Raw genomic sequence first — 25,236 nt, 5'->3', positions numbered from 1 at the left:
TATCTTTTGCCTCTTTTTGTATCTCTAGTGTTTAGTATAGTTCCTGGAACATTTATTGTTCAGTCCTGTCTGACCGTATGTGACCCCATTTGGGGTTTTATTGGCAAAGATACAATAGTGGTTTGCCATTTCCTTCTCCAGCTCATTTCACAGATAAGGAAACTGATGCAAACAGGGATAAGTGACTTGCCCAGGGTCACACAACTAGTAAGTGTCTGCGGCCAGATTTGAGGTCAGGAAGATAAGTCTTCCTGACATTTCTATCCACTGAACCACCTAGATGCCCTTTTCTAGAACATAGCAATTTAATGTCAATTTTTAAATATTTAATGTTAATTGACTGTCTGACTGATTGAGTTCTTATTGGTTAACCTCTTGAAGTTCTCTTCCATGGCATCTTTTTTGATTGTATTAGATGCTGGCTTATTGTCTCAAGTCTCAGTTCTCAGATTAGGACTTTGTGTTTAAGGCCAAGCTCTAGCACAGCCTGTATTACTGAATAGGGTGGGAGGATCTTGTCCTGCCCTCTCCTCTCTTTAATCTGGGTGCTTACGCTGATGTAGTTCTAGATGTAGTAGCAGGTATCATACCCTGCCTTCTGACACAATCCTTGGTTTCTAATTTTATCCCTTGGTGGCTTAATATAGATGATGTCCTTCTCTGTCTTTTTCTCTTTTCACAGTTCTCAACTTGGAATTGGTCTCATCCACTGCTATGATGTCCAGTCAGTTACTAGAGATCCCCCCGGCCTCAGACTTCCATCAAGGCACCCATGAGCCAGTCCATGAGCCCTGTCATTGAGCTTGCCTCATCTCCTGCTGTGATTCTGAGCTTTGCCCTCTCTCACACTGGTTTTCTGGGTGATGATCTACGGGGGCTATAGTGCAGCTATTCACACAGGCCATAGCCTACGTTCTCCAGTTTTCAGGCTGCATTTATCAAAGTTTGCTTTGGCTTCTGGCAGCCTTGGTGTATTTCTAGTTAAAACACCTACACATTTTAGTCCCTGTGGGATGTGAGTGAATTCAGACTCCCAGGCAAGTCCTTGTTGAGAACTTCCACAGGTTTCAGGCCATTTACCAGAGCTCATTCCAGCCTTATTATAGTACACTAATTCCTTTTCCAAACTCTATGAGATAGTCAAACTGTCCTTCTTTCAGTTGCTTATAGGCAACCCTCTCTCTCTTTTCTCTGTTCCTGTGCATTTGCTGACTCCATTAGCTCAAAATTAATCTGTATGTATATTTATATATCCAGTACATGCTGTGTCCATGATAGAATGTAAATTCTTGAAGTTAGGGACTATTCCCCTTTTGTTTTTGTATCTCTTGTGTCTATAACACATAGCAGGTAGTTAATAGATTGTTGACTGGTTAATTGGTTAACTAACAATTTTTGACTGGTTAATTGATTGAAATACTGTAAAAACTTATACCTTATAATAAGTTATAATGAAATTTCAATTTAATAAGTTCAGAAAACCAAGTGGTAAAATATACAGAGAACCTGTCCCTCCATACAAAAAGCCTCTAATTACCTAGCTGCAAGTCATGAACTTTCAAATGATATCTCCCCAAATTGATGCCCAAAACCCTTCCCATCCCATTGTATTTCCCAGTCACAATTGAGCACTTTTTCCCACTTCGCTTATAAATTCAATATGAATGATTATGTATCACATTTGTGTTCCAAAGCTATTTTTGTTCCTCCACTAAATTTCTCCTCAAATACCTCATCGTTGCATGGAGGTGGCCTTCAGTTCTGGGGATCATGAGCTCTGTCAGGCTTTCAAAAGCTAGAAAAATTTTTGGTATGGACTCAGTAACACACTATCATCCAGGACCAGTGTAGCTAAATGTGGAGAGGTTTTTTCCTCCCCAAAACTGGCCAGCCTTCTGGAGATAAATTTGCTTTATTGGTTATAGCAACTCATAAAAATCATGTGCTAGGGAATATGATTCCCTTCAGTAGAGGGAACATCCATACTGATGAAATGACATAATATGAAATATTGAAATAAACAGTTAATTTGTGTGTGGTTTATACTCCCCTCTCTACTCATTTATAAGCTCCCAAAGGACAGAGATGGTCTCTTATATTTGCATCTTCCCTGGTTTCTATCACAGTGAGTTGTACATAGTAAGGGCTTACGCTTTTTATTAGATTATTGAATTCTAATATATTCTTGTCAGTGGAACAGAATTAATTCTATAATTATAGGACTAAATACATACATTCAAAGTATATTTAGATTGAAAAGTACCTAATGAAGCTATCGGATGATTGTTTCCTCTAAAGGAGACTGGTTTTTCATAGCTTTTCTGTTCACCATGTTATGAGATCTCCCTGTCACTGTTATGATAGTAGCCTTAAGTATTCAAATTTCTTCTGCCTTGCAAACCACTATAAATCCTTTTTCCGGCAGGCTGATGGAATCAGGCAGCTGCCAGTGGTTGCTGGTCCCTTCCCCACTTCCTCCTCTTCATCATTAAATGCTTTTCTCATTCCAGTTCTAGAATGTACCATCTCAGCATTCAGTGGAATATCCAGGGGCAACAAAGCTATTATCCACATGTAAACAGCATCCTGCTTGGTTGAACACCCCCACACTTTTCTATCTCAGTTGCTTCACACACATTTCAGTTCAGGTTACTTGTTTAATTTAGGACAGAGCTTGGAGGATCATGGTATGGTGGAAAGAGCACAGGATTTAGAGTGAAGCAATATGAGTTCCTGGCTTACCATGTAACATCTCTGAGGCACAGTTTCCTCATATGTAAAATAGGGATAATACTGCACCCCAAATTTCACAGGAGTGTTATGAGGAGTATGTTTTATAAACCTTGAAGTACTCTTAAAATGTGAGCTATGTTTATCTTACCATTTTTGGAACTTGTTGAGAGAAAAATAAGGCTTAGGCAGGATTATATTTTGAAGAAATTTTCATTATTGTGGTTCCTTCTAGGGTTATACCAAGAAATGGGTTCCTTGAAGAACATCTATGAGAAGTAATGTTTTTCTCTGGCACATACTGAATCATAGAATGTCAAAGCTGGAAGAGATTGTTCATCTCACTCTTTTGATGGATGAAGGAATACAAGCTCTGAAGGGTAAGGAACTTACTCATGGACATACAGAAACAAGACTTCTAGAATTCAAATCTTTGAGATCCTATTTTAACACCCTATTTTTACTTCACCAGGCAGCTTCTAAAGTGACACCGTGCCAATCAACCATAGTGTGACAACAAATAAATTAGAGAGTTCTTTTCACCATTAAGAAAGTAGATTTTTTAGCTGACCTACAGTAATTGGTTCCATCTGTTCTTGCTGAAATTTGGTGAAAACATTCTACCTAAGACAAATTCCACCAAGACTATAATCAGGTCACAAAGATGTGAAATAAGAAATGAAGAAAGAATGAAATGAAGAAAAAATAAAAAAAAGAGTATATATTTGCAGGATAAGCCTGTGAACTCCTTAGAGAAAATACCAGCTAGTCAGAGCTGACTTGGAATATAGGAGTGTGCAGGTCCCAAACCTGAAACACTTGGCATAGTATCATGATCACGTCCTTCCAATGAGTGCTTCTTGTACCTAATTCCCTCCTTTCCTTTCCCATGATCACCTCTGAGTGAAACTTGGTATAACTTCTCATCAGAACTAATTAAAAGGCCTCATAACTAGTCTTTACTCTTACTTCTCCCAGCTTATACATCATTGTCTTTAAGCAGACCCTTTTGCTACCCAGAAACCTTGAGTAGTTCCCCATTGCCTATTGAATAAAGTCACTTTGGGGTATCAAAGTTTTCTATAACAGGATACCAATTTTCCTGTTTTATCTTCTACTAACCTGTTACGTAGCCAGTGGACTAATCAAAATGGTCCAGTTATAATCCATTGAACACTTCTTGTACTTTCTTCCCTCTACATCTTCATTCATGTCTCCCTCTGCCTAAAATATATCTTTTCTTCTACCTTATCTCTCTCTCTCTACTTATTGAAATCTCATTCTTGGTGAGAAGTGAGTACAATAGGGGTACTTTTAGTTGGAAGAAAATGAGGGGATGTATTCAAGAAAGTCTTAGGAAGGAGAAAGACCTGGCACAATGAGGCAAGAGATGGCTTACTTCATGAATTATTGAAATTGGAATAAGACGAGCTCAAATCCTATTTCAGATGCTTACTAGCTGTGTGAACCAGGACAAATCACTTAACTTCTTTCTACCTCAGTTTCCTCATTGTAAAATAAGGATAATAAGACCTACATCACAGTGTTATATGATGCTCAAATGAAATGATATATGGAATATACTTTCCAAAATTTAAAGTAATGCACAATTACTAACTATTAATAAAAATATCCTACCTTGTAGCACAACTCTTTATGTATTTGTTTTATTTTCCCTACTAGATTGTTCTGCTGGAGGGCAGGCACTTCATCTTTGTTAGATTTATGATCACGACAGTGTCTTGAAAATTGTTAGTTATTAAATGAATTGAAATGAATTCAATTGAAATGAAAAGAAATGAATTCAATTTATACTGTTAGTACAGTGGTAGCCCATTTGAACTCACCTTCTGAGATTGATGATGCTTCAATACTTTGAGGCATCTGTGATTTAAAGGATGTGGGCAATCTTTCTAAATGTACAGATTGTAACCCAAGCATTCCTTCTTATAACATACAATCCTTGCCTGTGTCCTCCAGTAAATTATCCATAAAGGATCTGTCCAACACAATGGAGTTCTTTTAGTTATTTCAACATTCCATAGGTGCCAGTGTAGTACTCAAGCTGCCTTTTAGACCTCATTCTCAATGCATGATTGGTTTGCCTCATTTCTGTTTATACATTTCCTAGATGATATGATTTATATTATTTCTTGGATGCAAATTATTGTTATTACTACATATACATATACACACATATACACACTACAGAGGTTTTTCTACCTTTTTCTGTTTCTTTTTTTAGTCATGTCCAACTCTCTGTGACCCCATTTGGGGTTTTTTGGTAGAGCTACTGAAGTGGTTTGCCATTTCCTTCTCCAGCTCATTTTATAGATGAGGAAACGGAGGCAAACAGAGTTAAATGACCTGCCCAGGGTCTCACAGCTAGTTAAGTGTCTGAGGCCAGATTTGAACTCAGGAAGATGAAGATGAGTCTTCCTGACTTCAGGCCCAGGACTCTATGCACTGCACCATCTAGCTGCCCTACAATCTATCTCTTTTTGGGTCACTGGCTATACTGATTCTTTTAATGTTGTGGTGTTCCATGTTGCATTGTCATATGACATTACTTGAAGAAAACTGTTGCTAAATAAATTTTTTTAATTGAAGAATACCAGGAATAATTACAATGAGAAAACAAAGGTGGAATTAAGATTACAAAAATTTGTAACATGGTTTAGCTCAGAGTCAGTGTAAATTGCCTGCTTCAAAAAGAGAATTCAAAGATTCTTACCTAGTGTTGGAGCATGAAGCCCATTTTTTAAAGAAAGGATTTTAATAACTTGCCTTCAGTCATTTCAAGGGAATTTGTACTTTATACTTCAAAGACCTGTAATTAATCAGTGTGATACTCCTGCCACTGATTCACACGGATGGTCTTCATGAATGCAAGTTTAAAGAAGTCATCCCCCAGTGGCCAGTTCTCTAGGGATGGGCCTCTCTGCCCTCAGGTATTTTATTTTCTCAGCCTTGGAAATTGTGTCACTGACATAAGAAATAAAGGCATGGGAAGAGCATGCATTCAACTGTATAAGTAACTTCTCAAATACTGTTAGAAAGACACCCTAGTGTTACTATTGTGCCTCCACTGCCTGTAATAAAAATAGCTGATAGTTAAGTAACTGTTTAAGGTTAAAAACCTTAAACATGTTATCTTATTTGAGCCTCCCCACAAATCCATCATGTAGGCATTACGATGCCAGTTTTTACAGACTTTCCTTGAGGGTTCCCCCAGCCGCATGCCAATCACAATATATTTATCTGCTTGGCACTTATTTGTATTGATTCTTCATGTATTTGTCCCATATATATTTATAAAGCTTAGAATGTAAGATCCTTCAGAGTGAGGATTGTTTTATTCCTGGTATTTATGGCCCCAATTCTCATCACAAGTGCTTGGTACATGGGAGATGCTTTATACATGCTTGTTACTTGATGGATCATATTTTACACCTTGTAGTATAGCTAATTTTAAAAGACGGTTTTTCCCTCCACTAGGGTTTTATTCCCCCTACTAGGTTGTAGGCTCCTAGAGGATAGATACTTCTTGTCAAATGGAGAGAGATGGTGACCAAAGACAACATCGGGTTAGAATATGAAGTCATTTGTAGAATCTTATGAAGAAGGATGATGGAAGCTTATGAACATTATCACTTCATAAAGCAGAGTTGGGGGAAAACCAGTTTGAAGAAAGTTTGGCAATGGATACAACTAAGCATAGTCATCCTGAGGGTATGTAAGGATGAAAATGGAAGCAGAACAACAAATCAAAGAAAAATGGAAAAGATATGCTAAGGATATAACAAACTATTTCTAGTTAGAAAAGCTGCCTTACTTGGATTCTAATATCACAGTCCTAAATGTGCTTAGAGGGGAGGTAGAAATGGTAGTAAAAAGAATAAAGACAGGAAAATTATCTCAATTGTTGGATATGTTATAATGGTGAGCTCATTGAGGAATCAGTTCACAAGGTGTCTGGAGGATAAATAAATACCAAAGGTGTGAAAAAGATTTCTGACTTCATAATATTAAAAAAGGTGATGAGTCTACTGTTTTTTTAAATGTCATTGATTTTACACCACCTTCATTTCTGATTATATCCTTCCCTGCTTTCCAAATCACTGAGGCATCCCTTGTTACAAAGATATTTTTAAAGGGAAAAATGTTTAGTAAAAGTAATACATGGAGCCTGACAATATATGAAACATTTCTTATCCATTGACTTTCACCTATGCAGTGTGGGGAGGAAGGTATATTTTTCCAACTTTTCTACAAGGCTAACTTTGGTCATTAAAATTATATATCATTCTGTTTCCTTTCTTGCTTATTTTATTGTAATAATAGTGTATATTGTTTTCCCAATTTTGCTTACTCTGCGTCAGTTCATGTAAGTCTTCCCACATTTCTCAGAATTCTTCATAATCTTCTTTTTTTACAGCACAATAATGTTTCATTATATTTATGTACCGTAATCTGTCCATATACTATAATTTTAACTGATTCTTGCTTTCCTCCCAGTTCTTTGTTACTATAAAAAGTACTGCCCTGAGTATTTTGCTATATATGGGGATCTTCTTTTTGTCTTTGAATTCCTGTAGATATATGGTCAATCAATAGGATCTCTGAGTCTAAGGCTATGAGTATTTAATCACTTTTTACAAAGAATAATCCTATATGACTTTTTAGAAATGCTGAACCAATTCATATGCTATCAGTGTGCTCTTCTTTCCATAGGCCCTCCGACAAATGATCACCTTTACTTTTTTTTATCAGTTTTTGAGGTTTGAGGTGAAACCTCAGAGCTGTTTTGATTTACAATTCTCTGAAGTATAGTATAGTGTTTTTTTATGCTTGTTAATAGCTTGAAATTTATTTTTGAGGCATAATTCTTCATATTCTCTGACCTCTTTCTCAACGGCTGACTCTTGGTCTCATTATATTTGTGCAAATTCCCTGAATTATATTTCTTAGATGACAGGCTTTTAACAGTAGTTGATATAAGGATTTTCCCTAGGCAATCATTTCTTTTCTTATCTACTTTATCTTTTGTGATCTCCTCTATCTTATGTTTGATTAAGAATTCTCATCTTAGCCATATTTTTGAAAGATAACTCTTTCTAGTTACCTCTAATTTAAAAAATCTGCTTTTATGTTTGAGTAATTATCAGTTTGGAACTCATTGTAGTGCATGCTGCAAATAGCTGGTCTAAACGTCCCCCTCCCCAATTCCTTTCCATCTTCACAGTAGCTCTTTTCAAATTGTGAGTTCTTCCTCAAGTTTTTTTTTTATGCTTTTGGGTTTATTGGGCACTAGACTATTTAGTTTGGTTGCTTCTGATTCTTGCTTATCTAGTCTTTGCACTGATCTACTTTTTTAAAAAATAGGTACTATATAACTCTTAAAATTATTGTTTTATAGTATGAAGTCTACAAGTGCAATTTCTCATTAATTTCTATTTTAAAAATTATTAGCCCAGAGATTCTAGATTCTGAGTTCCTCTTAATGAAGCGCATTATTCTGTCCATCTCTATTAAAATACTACCTACGTAGAGTGGCTAATGCTAAGGATGTAATAATGAGATGGATGACAAGACCCAGAAGTTCTTAGGTTGCATAAGTGAGCACTGTCAGGTTTCAGAGCATAGAGACAAGGCAGATAGTAAGGCCATGTGGCTCTCAATCTTGTTAGAAGGGATATAATTACTGACTCCTCACCTCATCCAAGTCCTGTGAGTGGTTCAGCAGCTTGGGCAAAGGGAGAAGGTAGGCATGGGGTACCTAGTTGATGGTGGGTCTTCCTACCCTTGGCCTTTCTGGCTATGCCCCAGAGTTGGAGATGAAGGTGTTGTAATCAGTGTATATTGTTTTCCTGGTTTTTCTTACTTTGCATCAGTTCATGTAAGTTTTCCAATGTTTCTCCAAATTCTTAATATTTTTCATAAGGTTAGTAGATACCCCTTGTGGTAGTAAGGGGCTACCTTGCTGACATTCTGACATATCATTCCTGACATCCTCTTATCCCAGTCTCAACTGTTTGGTAGACTGAGTCCCTGATCTTTTATACACTTTTGTATTTATTTTGAATACTATTTCCCCTTGCCAATCATTTCCTTTTGATTTTGTTATTGCCAGGTAAAAATACTGACAAATTTTAGATTTATTTTGTATCCTGCTGCTTTACTGTAGTTATTGTTTCAGTTTCTTTGCTGATTCTTTGTGGTTTTCTAAGCAAGCCATCATGCGTGATTTGCAAATAGGAATACTTTTGTCTCTTCTTCAGCAATGTTTATTATCTCAATTTTTTTCTTATTTTATTGCTGTCATTATTATTTCTATAAATATTTCACTGATAAAGGAGAAAAAGAATATCTTTGCTTTGCTCCTTTATTTTCTGGGAATTCTGATATTTCCCGCATACAAGTAAAGCTAGATTTTTATTTTAGATAAATACTTTTTTTTGAGGATCAGTGATTTTATTAGTACATGGAACTCCTTTTATCCATGAAGACTTATAGCTGCTCTATGACTTGTAGAATGGATTATGATTATTTTTGATTATTATGATTATTCTCTATGTCTTAGAGAATGGATTGGGGGCATTGAGACATTAAGTGATTTGCTGAGGGTCAGACAGACACAGTGCGTCAGAAGTAAGACTTTAACCAAGGTCTTCTAGATTCCAACATTAGCTCTGTATTTACTACATTATATTTCTTTTAATTTACTTTTTATTATATATTGTTTCATTAGTTTTTTAAAAGTTATAAATTAGTGTTGTGTTTTGGTAAAAGCTTTGGCATCTACTGATGCAATCATGTTGTTTGGAGTATAAATGTAAAAAATTGTGATATTATTTCCTTAATGCTGAACCAAACTTGCACTTTATATGTCATAATAAATATTTTAAAATTTTCTCTAGGATTTTATTTAAAATGTTTACATAGATATTAATTAGCAATGTTGTTCTGTGATTTTCATTCTTTGGTTTTTATCTCTCATCCTTTCAGGTATTTGGACTCTGTCTCATAAAAGGAGTTTGTTAGAATGTTTTCTTTCTCAATTTTTGAGACTTTGTAGGATATTACAAAATTCACCTATAAATTCTTTAAATGATTACTTTTCTGTTGTGATTTCACTTTGTTCATGTTTTATTTTGATAATTTTATTTTCCAATAAGTTAGTTACAGTCTTAGCAATTTTGTTATCTTTTCAAAGTGCCAACTTTTACTTTTGTTTTTAATTTCTCTATTCTTGTTTCCCATTTTATCTCTTTCTCCTTGAATTTTTCTTTTATTGCATATGTGTTCATTTATACGTTGATTTTCTACGTCTTAAAATGAACAATTAACCTTCCATTTTGTTACTTTATGTTTTCAGAGATACATTTTTCCCCTGATGACTGCTTTAGAAGTATTCTTGAAATTATGGTATGCTCTATCATGATTAGGACAGCTAAGTGACACAGCGTATGGAGTGGCAGGCCTGGAATCAGGAAGACTTATCTCTGTGAGTTTAAGTTCAGTCATAGACACTTCCTAGCTATGTGATCCTGGGTAAGTCACTTCACCCCATTTACCTGAGTTTCCTCATCTGTGAAATAATCTGGGGAAGGAACAGGCAAACTGCTCCAGTATTTCTGCCAAGAAAACCCCAAATGGGGCCATGAAGAGTCAGACACGACTGAATAACCACACCAGCGTCATCATTATCATTCTCTTTTGCATGCTGTTTTTATGATTTGTTCTTTGACTCACTCATTAATCATGATGTTATAACTGAGTTTCTACTTGGGTCTAAATCTTTTCATCCTGGCTTTAAAAACAAACATTCATGCTACCTGTGTCATGTTGGACAAATCACTAAACTTTTCTGGGTCCCAGTTTCCTTTTTAGTAAAACGAGCAGGTTGGAATAGATCTCTTCTAGCTCTAAAGGCTCTGATTCTGTGGTCTTTTTAATCTATTTAAGAATATCAAAAGTAGCATCACCTTCTATCAGAGGATAAGCAGATATCTGGTTGGAGGCCTATGCAATAACCTGTAATTTATATTTATTTCGGGGGTGAGGAGTAGAAAATACAGGAAAAAGGAACAATAAGAAAGGAACTTGGTACAGTGAAAATGATAGTAGATTTGGAGTCAAAGGACCTATGTGAATTTTGGTTCTGCTACTTACTCATATGTAATCTTGGGCAAGTAAATTCTGCTGTCTGTGCCTCAGTCTCCTGATCAGGAAAATGAGGATAATAACACTTTATTGCCTCCCTGTGTTGTGAGCACTGAATGACATAATGGCCATAATATACATAAAATGCTTTGCAAATTGTAAAGTGCTACATAAATATCACTGATCACTGTGGAAACCTGTTCTGTTGTCTGGGATCATGGGAACTAGTTCCATTTCCTTGGAGGAGAGCATCTGAATTTGTTGAATTGGACTGTTTGATCTATATCCCTTATTTCCCTAATAATGTTCTCTTCAATAGTTATATAGGTAAGGCTTTGAAGTCTTCCTTCCTTCCTTTCTTCTTCCTTTTCTTTCTTTCTTTCTTCCTTTCTTTCTTCATTCAGTCATTTATCTAGCCATTAATTCATTTTCTATCTAAAAAGTTTGCTCTATAGCTGAGGAGGGAATACTTCACCTACAGCCCTGACCATGAAAGTAGTCCATAGAAGAAGGAGAGTGGGGGCCTTCTGAAGAATATTTGTAAATTCTTCTGGGAACAAATGGTTAGTCTCCTTGCTGAAGTCTTCACTTGGGAAGGTGGAGGCATAATTTAGAACTACGCAGTATCAGTTTTGTGTACAGAGGCCTCAGAGAAGGAAGGAATTCATTCTTTCTAGACTGTTAGCCCCTTTGATGACTGCTTTCACTGGAAGAGACCATCATCCTGGACTAATAAATGCCACTGAACTCACACTGCAATTCAAACTGACCTCCAGATACCAGTTCTCTTTTCTTTCTGCCTCACTCCCTAGGCATGCTTAGCTGCATGAATTTAAAAGGACCTTTTCCCTACTTTGTCATTCTCCAAAACTGAAGGAAAACATTCTTTAAAATATTTAGTGATAGAAGTATTGGAAGGCGATTCTATAAACATCCAAGATAAACAGGACAGCATGAAAAAGAAAAGAAAACTAAAATATTTTCAAGATATTTTCAATGAGATAGCACTTATCAAAATAGATGTTGGCCTACATCTCTCTGGCTCAGTTTATAAACAATATATATAGTGTGAGTCCTAAATTATTATTTAAATATGACAGGATGAGAAAGAAAGGATAGACTGTGATCCTTACTAACAGAGGATTTACCCACACTGATGAGAGTCATCAAAGTTTTGAAGTAATAAAAAGAACTTTCCATAGTGCTTCCAAGTTTATAAAGTCTGTTCTGCAGAAAAGCTCAATGACGTAAGAAGTGTAAGCCTTATTCCACCCATTTTACAGAGGAGGTAATTGGGGTTCAAAAAACCTTAATGACTTGTCCTGGTCACGCAGATGAAAGAATGAATGAAAAAGCATATATATTTTTTTTAGTACAGGAAAGAATAGCTGGGGATGCAGCCTTCTCAGGAGGGAGCCAGGCCTCAGTGAGTGCCAGAATACGAAAGGAGTGAGAAACAGAAAGATGTCAGATAAAAGAGAGTTTGTTAAATATGGAACAAACCATTCCAGACAACAAATTGTGGAGTGAGGTCACAGAGCACTGGGAGAAATAAGCAGTTGGGGATGGGAAACAGGACTTGTCCATCAGCAGCCAGGGATTCAGAATCAGGCTGGTATTTTCCTCCTAATGTATAAGGTTTAGAGAGCTGCCTAAAGCAGGGGACAACAAACTATATCCCAAGGTGAGCCTTAAAAATACAGGCTGTGGACTCCTGACATACAGTGCTGAAAGTTTAAGTGACATATCCAGGGTCACACCGAATATGTCCAGACATGAAACTGGAACCTGGGTCTTCCTGGTTCTGCAGCTGCCCCTCATCATAAACTTTAAAGTGCTACAAAAATGCTAGCTATTATCATTATATAGTTTAAACACACTCCTTCTCATCTTGTTTCCATTACCCATGTACTTAGCAACTCCTCTTTCATAAATACTGAGGGAGTTAACTGTAGCCCTAGCCCCGACTGAATTGTCACAAGTTCTGAGTTTACTGTAAATGTTTCGCTCCCGTTACTAGAAGGCATGATTTTTGGCAGAAGTTTCTTTCAGCACAACCCTAGGCCATGGGTTTAGCTCTGTTTCTAAAAAGGGAATGCATTTAATGGAAACAAAGTAGCTAATTTATGAGGTACAGAGGATGGTCAGCAAGCCATTAAACCACCAGACTTTCACCTGGCACGGAGAGAGAGAATAAGCTGAATGCTCTATATCCTTGTGTGTGTGCCAGAAACCATCTGCTGACATTTTGTACCCCAGGTGTCCTGCTCTTTTCTTTTGCGTATAGAACTTCCCTGAAAATGGGTCTGGCATTCCCTCTCTACTAGCACTTAAATAAAACTTGTTGCTAGAAACACCGAAACTTTCCACTGTTTGCTTTAGGACTGACTTATGTGGAGAATATTTTAAAAAGGCAGGGCTGTCTTTTCAGCTTTTTATACCTAACCTTTATCATATTTCTTTTCTCTTATTTCATGGTGGAGACCTTCCACTTTAGACTGGACAGAGCTGTTGACTATAACTGCATCTAAAGCAAGTCATGTATTCAGTTAGCATGAGATACATTGAGACATCAATAAGCCACAACCCTCTGGAGGTGCTTTGTTGTTACTGTTAGTCATTTCAGTTGTGTCTGATGCTTGGTGACTACATTTGGAGTTTTCTTGGCAAAGATACTGGAGTGGCTTGTCATGTCCTTCTCCAGCTCATTTTACGGATGAGGAAAGTGAGGCAAATAGGATTAAGTCCCTAGCCCAGGGTCATATAGCTAGTAAGTGCCTGAGGTTGAATTTGAACTCAGGTCTTCCTGACTCCACGGCACCATCTATCTGCCCCAACTGGGGATGCTAGAACCTCAGAATTTGATGAGATCACAGAAATCACTTAGTCTAACCTCTACCCAAAGTAGGTATCCTTCTCTTTAGTATATAGATTCTTACGCAGAGTGAAGTGAGTTACATTTTCATGACTGTACATTTCAAAGATTATGGTAGCAGCCTATTTAGGATGAAGTGAAACAGGGACAGTCTAGACGCATAGGGATCTGTTCAGAGACTAATAACAAGAGTCCAAGTGAGAGGTAATGAGGGCAGAAACTAAAGTGCTGGCAGTGAGAATAAATCAAAAAGCATTTATTAGGCGCTTTCTCTGTGCCAAGCACTGTAACAAGAATTGAAGATATAAAGACAAAACAGTCCAAGGAGCTTATGTTTTAACAGGGGACACAACCTGTATGTGTATAGGTATATTCAAGAAACAGAGAGTAGACATAAAGTACGATGGGAAGGAATCAGAAGAGGCCTCAGATAGATAATAGATCTTAAGCTGAGTGAAACCAGGGAATCTAACAGACAGAGGTGAGGAAGGAGAACATTCTAGCCATGGGTGACAACCATTGTAAAAGCAGGTAGATGAATTTTCACAATTAAGAGACAGAAAGAAGACTAGTTGAGCTGGGATATAGGTTTGTAGAGAGAAATAACATACAAGACTGAAGAGGTGTATATACAGAGACTGGCCTACATAACAAATACCAAACAAGATGATTGATTCCATCTTATGCAAAGATGGTCATCTCTTCAGAAAATGGAAATCATGGAGGATGATTTCAAGGGATTGTGAGAAGAGGTGGGGAGAAGTGGGATGTCATGGAAAATAAAGTATGGGATGTGGTCTTCAGTTTGGAAAATAGAGGGAATGGTGCTATGAGAAACTAGAAAAGAAGGTTTAGAACAGCCATAGTAGGGGGGTCAAATGGGAAAGAAGTTGTGGGGGCAGAATCAGTAAAACTCGAAACTTCTTGAACATGGAGTCTGAGGGAGAGAGGAATAACTGGATCTTTAAGATGAGGACACAGATCTAGATTTTTCCTAAGGTCCTTACTAGCTTTAACAATTTATAAATTCTCAGAAAAAAGTCATCTTCTCTCCACTAGAAGCCTTTTGGTAACACAGAACTCATTATCACCTCATTCCATTTTTAGATAGTTCTAATTACCTTAGGATATGTCAATTCTTTAAGTAGGTTCAGTTCTGCCTGAGACTCTAGGCTCAATCCTAACACTTGTCAGGGAAAATTCAAAGAGTCAAGGCAATCAGTTCTTCACCCTGGCTCAAGTCAGTCTTTCTTGGAAACAATGTTTATAGCCAACTTGATAAGCTGATCCCAGGTCTTTCTGACTGCCAGGCAAGCTCCCTATGCCCCATGCCACACTTCCTCTCTGTACAGCTTGGTCCTCCATACTTTTTAGTTTCAATTCTGCATTTCCAAATAGTGACCAGATATTTTCATCTGGATGTGTTGGTAGCGACTTAAATATAACATAAGACAAACAATTTTGGTTTTGCCTTTGCAGGCTTAGCACCCATCACGATTCCTTTCAAACAGTAGGTATATCTGAATTCTCTTCTAAATCAGATTATCCTCTGTCATCTCCTATGAGTTCACTTATCAGCTCTATGAAGATGACTCCCAGATCTATATGTCCGGTCCTATATCTGTATATTATATATAATAGAATATTGATGTATTCTCTTTCCTGAGTTTCAGTACCATATTGCATACTATTCTTTGAACATTTTGAACTGAATCACCTATAAACATCTCAACTCCATATATATGATAGAATTTATTATTTATAATTGTATCTAAAGTCTCTGTCCTGGGCCCTCTTTTCTCTCTATATTTTCCCATGTTGTCAGGTTCCAGAGTTTCAATCTATGAAGATGGATTCCCAAATCTATCAATCTATCCTTTGTCATTCTCACTGCCTATTGGATATTTCAAGCTGGACATCCTGAAGGCATCTCAAATCACACATGTCCAAAACAGGTCTCATTACCATTCTTTAAAATCTTTTATTCTAAACTTAATGAAAACTACACAAGATGATCATTTCCAGAAAGAGGGGATCACAGATGTAGTTGCCAATCTTATCCACATACAGCTTGCTTCTCCCTTATTGTATACAATAAATTCAGCATGACATTTTCAAAGCTGTTGTGCTTGTGTGAATTTCCTACTGATTCTTTTATTCATTTCTAGGCATTTAAAAATGCAATTATTCTTTTTAGACTCAAAGCAAGTCTCATTGTCTCCATGAAGTCTTCCGTGACTCTTCAAAATAGCACTTATAATTTATATTTTAAAATTGGCACTTGATTTCATACTTGATTTCAAACAGTTATTTGCTATTTGTGTAGCTAGTTGTACTAATCTCCCTCTAAGAGATGAGATTCTAAGCTTTTTGAGGACAGGGACCAGGTCCTGTGAGAAAATGACTCACCTAAGGTCACATGAGTAATAAGTAACAGAGTTAGGATTTAAAGCTTGAATTCATGACTCTGGATCCAGTGGTCTTTCCACTATACCATCCTACCTCCTTAGCCCTTTAAGGTTTGCAAGGCACTTTTCTCAAAACAACTCTGTGTGAAACTCTTTATGTAGTTTCTTTTGGTGGTTCAGAAACTGTCTATTTGCATCTGCTAAAATATAAAAACAACATTAAAACTATGTTGTGTTCTCTGAAATCTACATAAAAATTGAATCACATGGAAAGTAGTGTAGGGAGGACACTGTCATTTCTAAGAAACTGAATTAGAAATAAGAAACAAAAAATAGGAACAAATAAACACTTCTGGATAGAGAATTGTGAACAGTAGAATAGGTTCTCTAGGGAATAATGCTGTGACAAGTCTTCATCTTAATAAATAAGCTAGGAGAGCTATATACACTGAAATTGATAGAATTTCACATGGCACTGTACTCTTCTGAGTCATGCTATGCCATTTTAAAGGGGAGGAATTATAAAGATATAATAGCTCCCAAGAAAGGTATGAGGCAAACTATAGTATGAGCAAGTGTAGGGTTATACATTTGGGCAAGATTCATCCAGATTGTCCTGATAGGGGTCAGGTTGTAAGTGTTCATGATAACGTAGGGCACAAATATAGGAATCACAGGAGATATACGCTCAGTGGCCAGTGTTGTATAGGACACATTCAGGGATGGGTTGGGAATGACTCATGGACATTCTACAGTCCCCAGTCTGACTGCAAATGGGATCCTTGGTGTAAGAATGACTTCTATGCCTCATAGGTGATAAAGCATAGTTGAAGAAGGTTGAAGATGATCTGCTATAGTAAGGGAGGGAATGGAAACTGCTAGATGGAACTAGATTAGAAGGGTTCTGTCTTTTAATTCTGTGAAGATATAGGCTAAGAAGTACCAAGATCCAAGTTAAGAATGTCTTTGAGGAGATTCCTGGTAGGATAGACTAGATGGCTTTTGAATTCCTATCCAATTCTAACATTTTGTGATTCTCCGTATTATAGATGAGAAACTGAGGGCCAAAGAAATTAAGTGACTTGATCAAGCCCCCTTAAATAGGACACGGTAGAGCCGAGATTTTAGCTTGAGTCGTCTGAGTCAGATCCAGTGATCTTTCCACTGAATGTCACTGTCTTTTGAGTGCTCCATAAACACTTAAAGACTGAGATTAACTAACCCCCAAAGTCTAGAGTAAAATCAATAAAACATTTACTATTATTGAGTTGTTGGATTTTAATTGGTAGCTGGTCTAAAAGGAAATCATTTTTTAAAACAATTATCTAAGGTGTCTAGGTATGTCAACTTTAATCATAAAAGATCATCATTTGGTGACATTACTTTTGAAATTTCACAACCTCACTAGACAATTGGCATTGATTGTATAGGAACAAGTATTAGGACCTGGAGTTAGGGGAACCTAATTCTAATACTCTACCAGCTGAACAACCTTGAGTATTCAGCTTTTAAACTCTTTGGGCTTCAAATTCCTTAGCTTTAAAAGGACTATTTCACTACCTACCCCAGTGTGTTATGAGGAAAATGCTTTTTAAACTTAAAAGTAGTTTATAAGTGGGAGGTATTATTGTTAAAACATGTGTGAATGGAAGCTGAGGTAGAGATTAGTTAATTAAGTCTATAAGGCTTAAGATGAGAATATTATGTGTGGGTAAGAGAGAATTTTGGATTTGGATTGCTTTCTATTTCTATTTCCATGTAGCTCAAAAGAGTTTTCCACTCCTATAGGAATCTTGGCTGGAAAAATCTCTTTCCAATCAAATTTAATGGCATTTTTGCTTCTGGCAACAGCAACATCTGTTCCTGAAAGATCCTGGCAGCTTAGGGAGCAGGTGTACAAATGCATTCCAAATAAAGCTAAAACCTTAATTTGATATTTCACAGCCACAAAAAATGCTTAGTTCTGAGTAAAGTACCATAGAATGGTGTAATTAAAAGAGAAAATGTATCAGGAGGCAGGAGATGTGGGTTCTCTTACTTCTTTTGCCAATTTTAAGTAAGGGATAACCAATGAACAATTTCTGTTCTCCATTAGAATCCATATAGTATAAAGAGATCTAGAAGAAAATCTAAGAGATTGGGTGGATGCTCTATGGAGCATTTATCCTTGAATCCTTAGCACCTACAACAACGCCTGATACACAGTAGGTGCTCAATAAGTGTTTATTGAATTGGTGAATTTGCAGAAGGACATGAGTGAGAGTTGTATAGGATGGACAGACATGGATGGATTCTGATTGCATTACTTGACACAGGACTTGCATTGATAGCATTGTAGATCTATCAAAAGGTCAGAGTTGATAACATCACAGAAATATCAAAAGATATATATTAGGAAAACTGTAAGCCTCAGTCATCTAAATAATGATAATAACCAAATAATAAATTAGATGAAAAAAAGATGTTGGGGGGCTGTGGAGGGCTTTGAGAAACTGTCATTGAGTGGGTGGGACTCCAGCAGGAGATCTGTGTATACTATCCTAAAGAAGAAAAGGGCCCCAGAACTCACATTTCCAGAGCCACACCTGTGTTGTGGTACCATGGGTTCCAATCACACTTTCCTGAATCTAGACCTGATGAGAAATTCAGTTCTGAAACTGGTGCAGCCAAAAGCTGGAAGGAATCTGGGGCTGAGTTTTTGGACTGAAGGCATTTTAATTATTTCCTGCAGGTTGGCAGAATTTATTTTCCAGAAGTGTCTCGATATATTTAAGCAGCTTCATGGACTCACATGTATTCATTCCGTGCAGTTCTGTTTTTTTAAAATCTGAGCTCAGGATTTTGAATTTGAACATCCTATATGCTCAAAATCCTGCAGAACTGCCTTTACATGAACCCAGATTACCTTTGCCTCTTGGCTTATTTTTCAGAAATAATGATGAAAATAAAAATATTTATATTAATTTAGTGTATATTTATATAGTGCATTAAAATGTACAAAATCTACTCGAGGGATAAGACGCAAAGCATTACATTTGATCATCACAACTACTTAGGGAGGTAGGAAATGTACTATTTTTATTCCTATTTTATATTTAAGGAAACTGAGGCTCACAGAAATGAAATTAGTTGCCTATGGTGACATGGCTGATATAAAATGTATGTATGTACACATATGTGTGTATGCATTATATATGTATTTATGTAATTCTGTAGCCAGAATTCCATCCTAGCTCAAAAAAGCATAGAATTTAGAATTAAAAGTATTGTCTCCTTTAATAATCTTTTCCTAGTGTTCTTTATCTGGATCTTTTCTCTGGTTCTATCAAACCTAATCTCAAAGGATCACAATCTAATTCAATGAAATAAATACTTATTGAGCACTTACTATTTGTCAGGTACTGTTCTAAGATGTTGGGGTTATAAAGATAAAGGAGTAAGATAACAAGGAAGTCTTTGCGCAAAATGAACTTTCATTACTTTATGGGCAGGGGGCATGAATGGTGGGAATGTTATATAACATGTCACAGAAAAATACATGGTAATTGCAATAGGGAGAGAGTACTCATTTATTACTGGGCAATGAGGAAAGGCTTTGTATAGGAAGAGGCACCTGAGTTGATCCCTGAAGGAAGCCAGGGACTCTTAGAGGTGGAGGAGAGGAGGACGTGCATGTCAGGTATTAGCAGACAGTCTGCCAGTGCAAAGATTCTGAGATAGGAGATGGCATGTCAACTACGAGGAAGAACGAGCTGGCCAGTTTGGCTGGAAAATAGAATACATGAAACGATTAATAGGAAATATGTTTGAAAAACTATGTAGGGGTCAGATTATGGAGTTTTAAGGACCAAGTTGAGGAATTTGTATTTAAGCCTACAGTAAAAAAAGAACCATTCTAGAGAAGGGAGTTTTGAGTGACATGGTCAGACCTACACTTTAGGAATATTATTTAGGCAACTGTGTAGAAGATGAATTAGAGAGGAGAAATTAGAACCAGCTATGATATTGTCTCTTTATAATGTGAGAAATTATAATATCCACCACCATCACAGTATGTGAAAACACTTTGCAGAGTATAAAGCACTGCAGAAAAGCAAAGATTTGTGAATACAGAAATACCATGTTTTATCGCACGTCACTTTATTGTGCTTCACAGACATTGCATTTTTTTCATTTCACTAATTGAATGTTCGTGGTAACTGTGCATTGAATAAGTCTATTTATGCCATTTTTCCAACAGCATGTGCTCATATCTCTGTGTCACATTTTGGTAATTCTCTCAATATTCCAGACTTTTTCATTATCATATCTATTATGGTGATCTGTGATGAGTGATCTCTGATATTACTACTGTAATGGTTTTGGGATACCAAGAACTGTGGCATATACAGTGGTGAAATTAATCAATGTGTGTGTTCTGACTGCTCCACCAAGCAACCATTCCTTTGTATCTCTCCCTCTTGTCAGGCCCCCCTGTTGAAGAATATTACATAAACTTAGTTGATAAAGTAGTGGCAGAGTTTGAGAGGATTGACTTCAATTCTGAAAGAAGTTCTACCATGGATAAAATGCTATCAAACAGCATCACATGCTACAGAGAAATCTTTCACGAAAGAAAGAGTCAATCAATGCAGCAAATTTCATCACTGTCTTATTTTAAGAAATTTCCACAGCCACCCCAATCTTTAACAACCATTACCCCAATCAGTCAGCAGCCATCAACATCAAGACAAAACCCTCCACCAGTAAGAAGATTATGACTCACTGACAGTTGACAACTTTTTTTGCGATAAAGTATTTTTTAATCAAGGTATGTACATTTTTAAACATAATATCATTGCACACTTGATAGACTGTAGCATAACTTTTATATGCACTGGAAAACCACAAAATTCATGTGACTCACTTAATTGTGATGTTTCCTTTATTGTGGTAGTTTGGAATTGAACCTGCAATATCTCCAAAGTATGCCTATATAGATTATTGTGCAGGGGACCCTAATATACTACATTCTGAAGGTGACTGTTTACAAAGCCAGTTTGGAGCTCATACAGAGGTGAGGAACCAGGACGAGGTTCTAAATGCTAAATGGAGATTGATTGGAGGAATCAGGGGCTGGTTGGACTGAAGGAGAGACTGAGGAGAACCTGATAATCATTTTCAAGTATTTGAAGGGTTCACATATGAAAGAGGGATTCAAATTTTTTTGTGGGAGTGAGGACAACAGAGGATAGAACAAGGAACAATATTTAGAAGTTACAAAACGATAAATTTAGGTTTGATATCTGGGAAAAAACTTCCAAACAATTAAAACAATGCAAAAGTGGAAAGGGCTGTCTTGGGAGGGAATAGATTCCTTCTTACTAAGCCTTCAAAGGTTGAATCACCTTGGGGATATTGTATAGAGGGGTTTGTATTAAGGTAGGGTGGACTAGATTCTGAGGTCCCTTCCAAGTCAGAGATTCTGTGCTTAGCAGCTTGTTGTAACTTGGCATTATGACATACTTTACTTAAGTAGTGGATTCTCCTAGGAAAAGGTAGCCTTCAGGAGCAAGGTCTGAGATATTAATGTTAGCAGAAAATGAGTAATGTTCAGGATTCCCTTGTTGTGCTCTCTTATAATCCCAGACACATGATGCATTTTTTCTTTCTTATTTTACATTTGAGTAAACTGAGACTGAGAGAGTTTCAATGACTTGCTCTCGCAGCAAGTATATATCTGAGGTAGTTGATGCATGAGCAGGGATTATCTTGATGAAAGGAAATAACTGGAGATTTTTTCTTATTTTAAAAATATCAGAGAACAATATTTTTCACCTTCACTTTTTTTTTGTTTGAGTCTTTTGTAAAAAGAAATGACTCATATTCTCTAAGAAATGATAAGCAGACAGATTTCAGAAAAACTTAGAAAGACTTACATGAACTGATGCTGAATGAAGTGAGCAGAACTAGGAGAACATTGTATACAGTAATAGCAGCATTGTGTGAGGACTAACTTTGATAGACTTAGCTCTTCTCAGCAGTGCAATGATCTAAGACAATTCTAAAAGACTCATGATGGAAAATGCTATCCACATCCAGAGAAAGAACTGTGGAGCCTGAATGCACATCGAAGCAGACTATGTTCTCTCTCTTTTTTTCTTTCTTGTATTTTTTTCCATTTGTTCTGATTCTTCTTTTCCAACATGACTAATGTGGAAATATGATTGTTCATGTATAGCTTATATCAGATTGCATGTCATCTTGGGGAGAGAGGAGAAAAAATTTGGAACTCACAATTTTATAAAAGTGGATTTTAAGTTAAAAACTAAAAACAAATTTAAAAAATGAATAGAAAATGATGAATATGGAAATGTTTTTATGTGATTGCACATGTTTAACCTATATTGGATTACTTACCATCTCAGAGTGGGGGCAGGGGAGGGAGAGAGGCAAGAAGGGATGGAATTTGGAACTCAAAATTTTTTTTTAAGTGTTTAAAATTGTTTTAATATGTAATTGGGAGAAAATATGATTTTAAAACTGTCTATTCAAATCAACAAGCATTTATTAGTATCAAGGAACTATGTATGGCCTTAGAGATAAAATAATAAAATATGACACTCCTAACCCTGAAGGAATTTATAATTTCTTAGGGAGATATGATGCATAAGCAAATATAACACAAATTAGAGAGTGATGAAAAAAAGGAAATTTCAGAAAAAGAAGTTACTTCTCACTGGGACATTCCAGAGGGTTTCATGGAGAAGGAGACACCTAACCTGGCCCTTGAAGAGAGTGATTTCCAAAGGCAAGAAGGAGGAGGGAGGGAATTCCAGGACAATTGTGAATACACATTGCGGGGAAGAGGGAGGACAAGATGGGGGAAAAGATGACTTCTAAAGTAACTTGTGCATCTTTGATAATCTCTGATTCTCTTGGTATACCTGACCATACCCCTAGAAATGGCCCTATAGCCATCATTCTGTTGGTGCCCTATACTGATACCATTCGGCAGCTAGGTAGCGCAGTGGATAGAATGCCAGGTCTGGAATCAGAAGACCCTTCATCCTGAGCTCAAATCCAAATGCAGACACTTCCTAGCTATGAGACCTTAAGCAAGTCACCTAACCCTGTTTGCCTCGGTTTCCCTATCTGTAAAAGGACCTGGAGAAGAAAATGGCAAACCATTCCAGTATCTTTACCAAGAAAACCTCAAATAGGGTCACAGAGACAGACATGGCTGAAAACAACTGAACAACAACAAATAAACAACAACTGGTGTCAGTATTTACTTCTTGGGTCCCCAGCAGGGAAAAGCTATTTGGGAAATAACTAGTTGCTTAGTTTGGCTGCAAACTATTTGTAATGACCTTCCAAAATCCCTTTTAGGCAGTAACAGTTTTGAAATTAGCTTTCCAAATTTTATGCAACCAGTCAAGGACAAAGTTATGGGAAAGTGGAAAAGGGTAATCGCTCTGGGATTAGTTCTGAAAACCAAGGGAAGATGATGGAAAGGTGGTGTGGAAGTGGATGCCTATCCTGAAATTTCCTGGAGAACCAGTAGATGTCTGTGGGAAGAAAGGCCAAGTATTATCACAGAAGTTATTGGTCCAGAGGGAAAGGAAATTTTGGAGATAATTGTTTCTAATGTGGAAAAACAAGACAAACTATATGCCCAATAAAGATGAAAAGATTTTAAGCTGCAGGGGACTTTATTGATAATTTAGTTCAATCTCCTCTTTTTTATGGATGAGTAAACTGAAACCCAAAGAAATTAAGTGAATGAATTCAAGGCCATATAGGTAGTGAGTATGATGACTGGGATATCAACAACTGATTCCAAATTTGGTGCTCTTTCCAATATTGCTTTTATTTTTAGCGATACAGATTTTAAATTTCTAGAAGACATGAACTACATATTAAAATTTTTTTTGTATATAACCTGATTCTAAGACATGTGGAGACATGTACTTTTGCAAAATTGATTATAATAGTGATCACACTTTTTTAGAAAAGTAAATAAAAAACACTCAGACTTACACATTGTGTGGTGGTGATGATGACAAAGCTTGAGATGAAAGTAAGGCCATCATTCATGCTGACCTGGAGTGCAGCTTTCCTGCAATGAAAATAGAGCATTCACAGATATAGGAGTCAGAAAACCTGGACTCTAATTCCTGTTCTACAATTAAGCTAGCTATGAAACTGTAGCAAAATCGATTGGTCTTAGTTTCCTTTTTGTGTAAACTGGGGGAATTAGATAAGATTATCTCGAAAGCCACTTATCCATCTCTGATATTCTATGATTCTCTTGTTGTGTCCAGTCATACCTCTAAAAATTATCTCCTAGCCATCATTCAGTTGGAACACTCTATTGATGTCAAATATTTGCTTCTTGAGTCACTAGCAGGAAAAGTTATGTCTATTTTACTTACTTTCCACATGTCGGGAGTCCATGCTACTACTTCTTAAAAGGATCTCAGCTCCACACACCATCAGCTTTATGTTTTATTTATAATCTCAACAATATCCTGAGAGCTATTGTATCATCATTAGGGTTTTTCTAAGAGGATATGCAGGAATAAATTGGCCAGTTTGGTCTTTCACCTCCTCTTGCCTAATAGGTATGGTTAACAACCATCTCTATCATTTGGGTTAAAGAAGTTTTATATGTGCACATGGTAAAGATCAAACACTGGCTAATATTCCAAGTATGAAAGGACACACAGTAAATTTATTAGCTAGGAGTCAAACAGAAAACAAGGATGGAAGGGACCTTAGAGATCATATAATTCAATCCCCTCAGTTTATAGATGAAGAAATAATCTCTTATGAATACTTCTGTTGTTAATAATTTGCTCAAAGTAGGCAGCTGGATGGTACAGTGGATAGTGAGCTGAACCTGGAGTCAGGAAGTCTTGAGTTCAAATTTGACCTCAGACATTTACTAGCTGTGTGAGTCATTTAACCTCTGGTTGCCTCCTTTTTCTCATCTGTAAAATGGAGATAATGATATAACTTACCTTCCAGAGTTGTTAGGATAAAATTAAATAATAATTCACAAAGCATTTTGCA

At 36.7% G+C, this 25,236-nt stretch overlaps 1 protein-coding gene across 4 annotated transcripts in view; it reads right to left on the bottom strand.

Annotated features, from left to right (window-relative positions):
- The window catches only part of ANTXR1 (ANTXR cell adhesion molecule 1), a 308,995-nt gene that overhangs the window by 142,546 nt on the left and 141,213 nt on the right, over positions 1-25,236 (bottom strand). For all 4 annotated transcript variants that reach the window (XR_011972695.1, XR_011972694.1, XM_072635321.1 and 1 more), the window contains exon 12: positions 24,202-24,280. Coding sequence is in view for 2 of the 4 variants with exons in the window: in XM_072635321.1 (XP_072491422.1) it covers positions 24,202-24,280 (79 nt within the window). In the remaining 2 variants the exon portion in view is untranslated. The remainder of the gene's footprint in view (positions 1-24,201; positions 24,281-25,236) is intronic.

The sequence above is a fragment of the Notamacropus eugenii genome, chromosome 1 (assembly GCF_028372415.1).
Source record: "Notamacropus eugenii isolate mMacEug1 chromosome 1, mMacEug1.pri_v2, whole genome shotgun sequence".
Classification (NCBI taxonomy): domain Eukaryota; kingdom Metazoa; phylum Chordata; class Mammalia; order Diprotodontia; family Macropodidae; genus Notamacropus; species Notamacropus eugenii.
The sequence above is the reverse complement of the archived record's forward strand: the minus strand, read 5'-3'. Positions and strand labels throughout refer to the sequence as shown.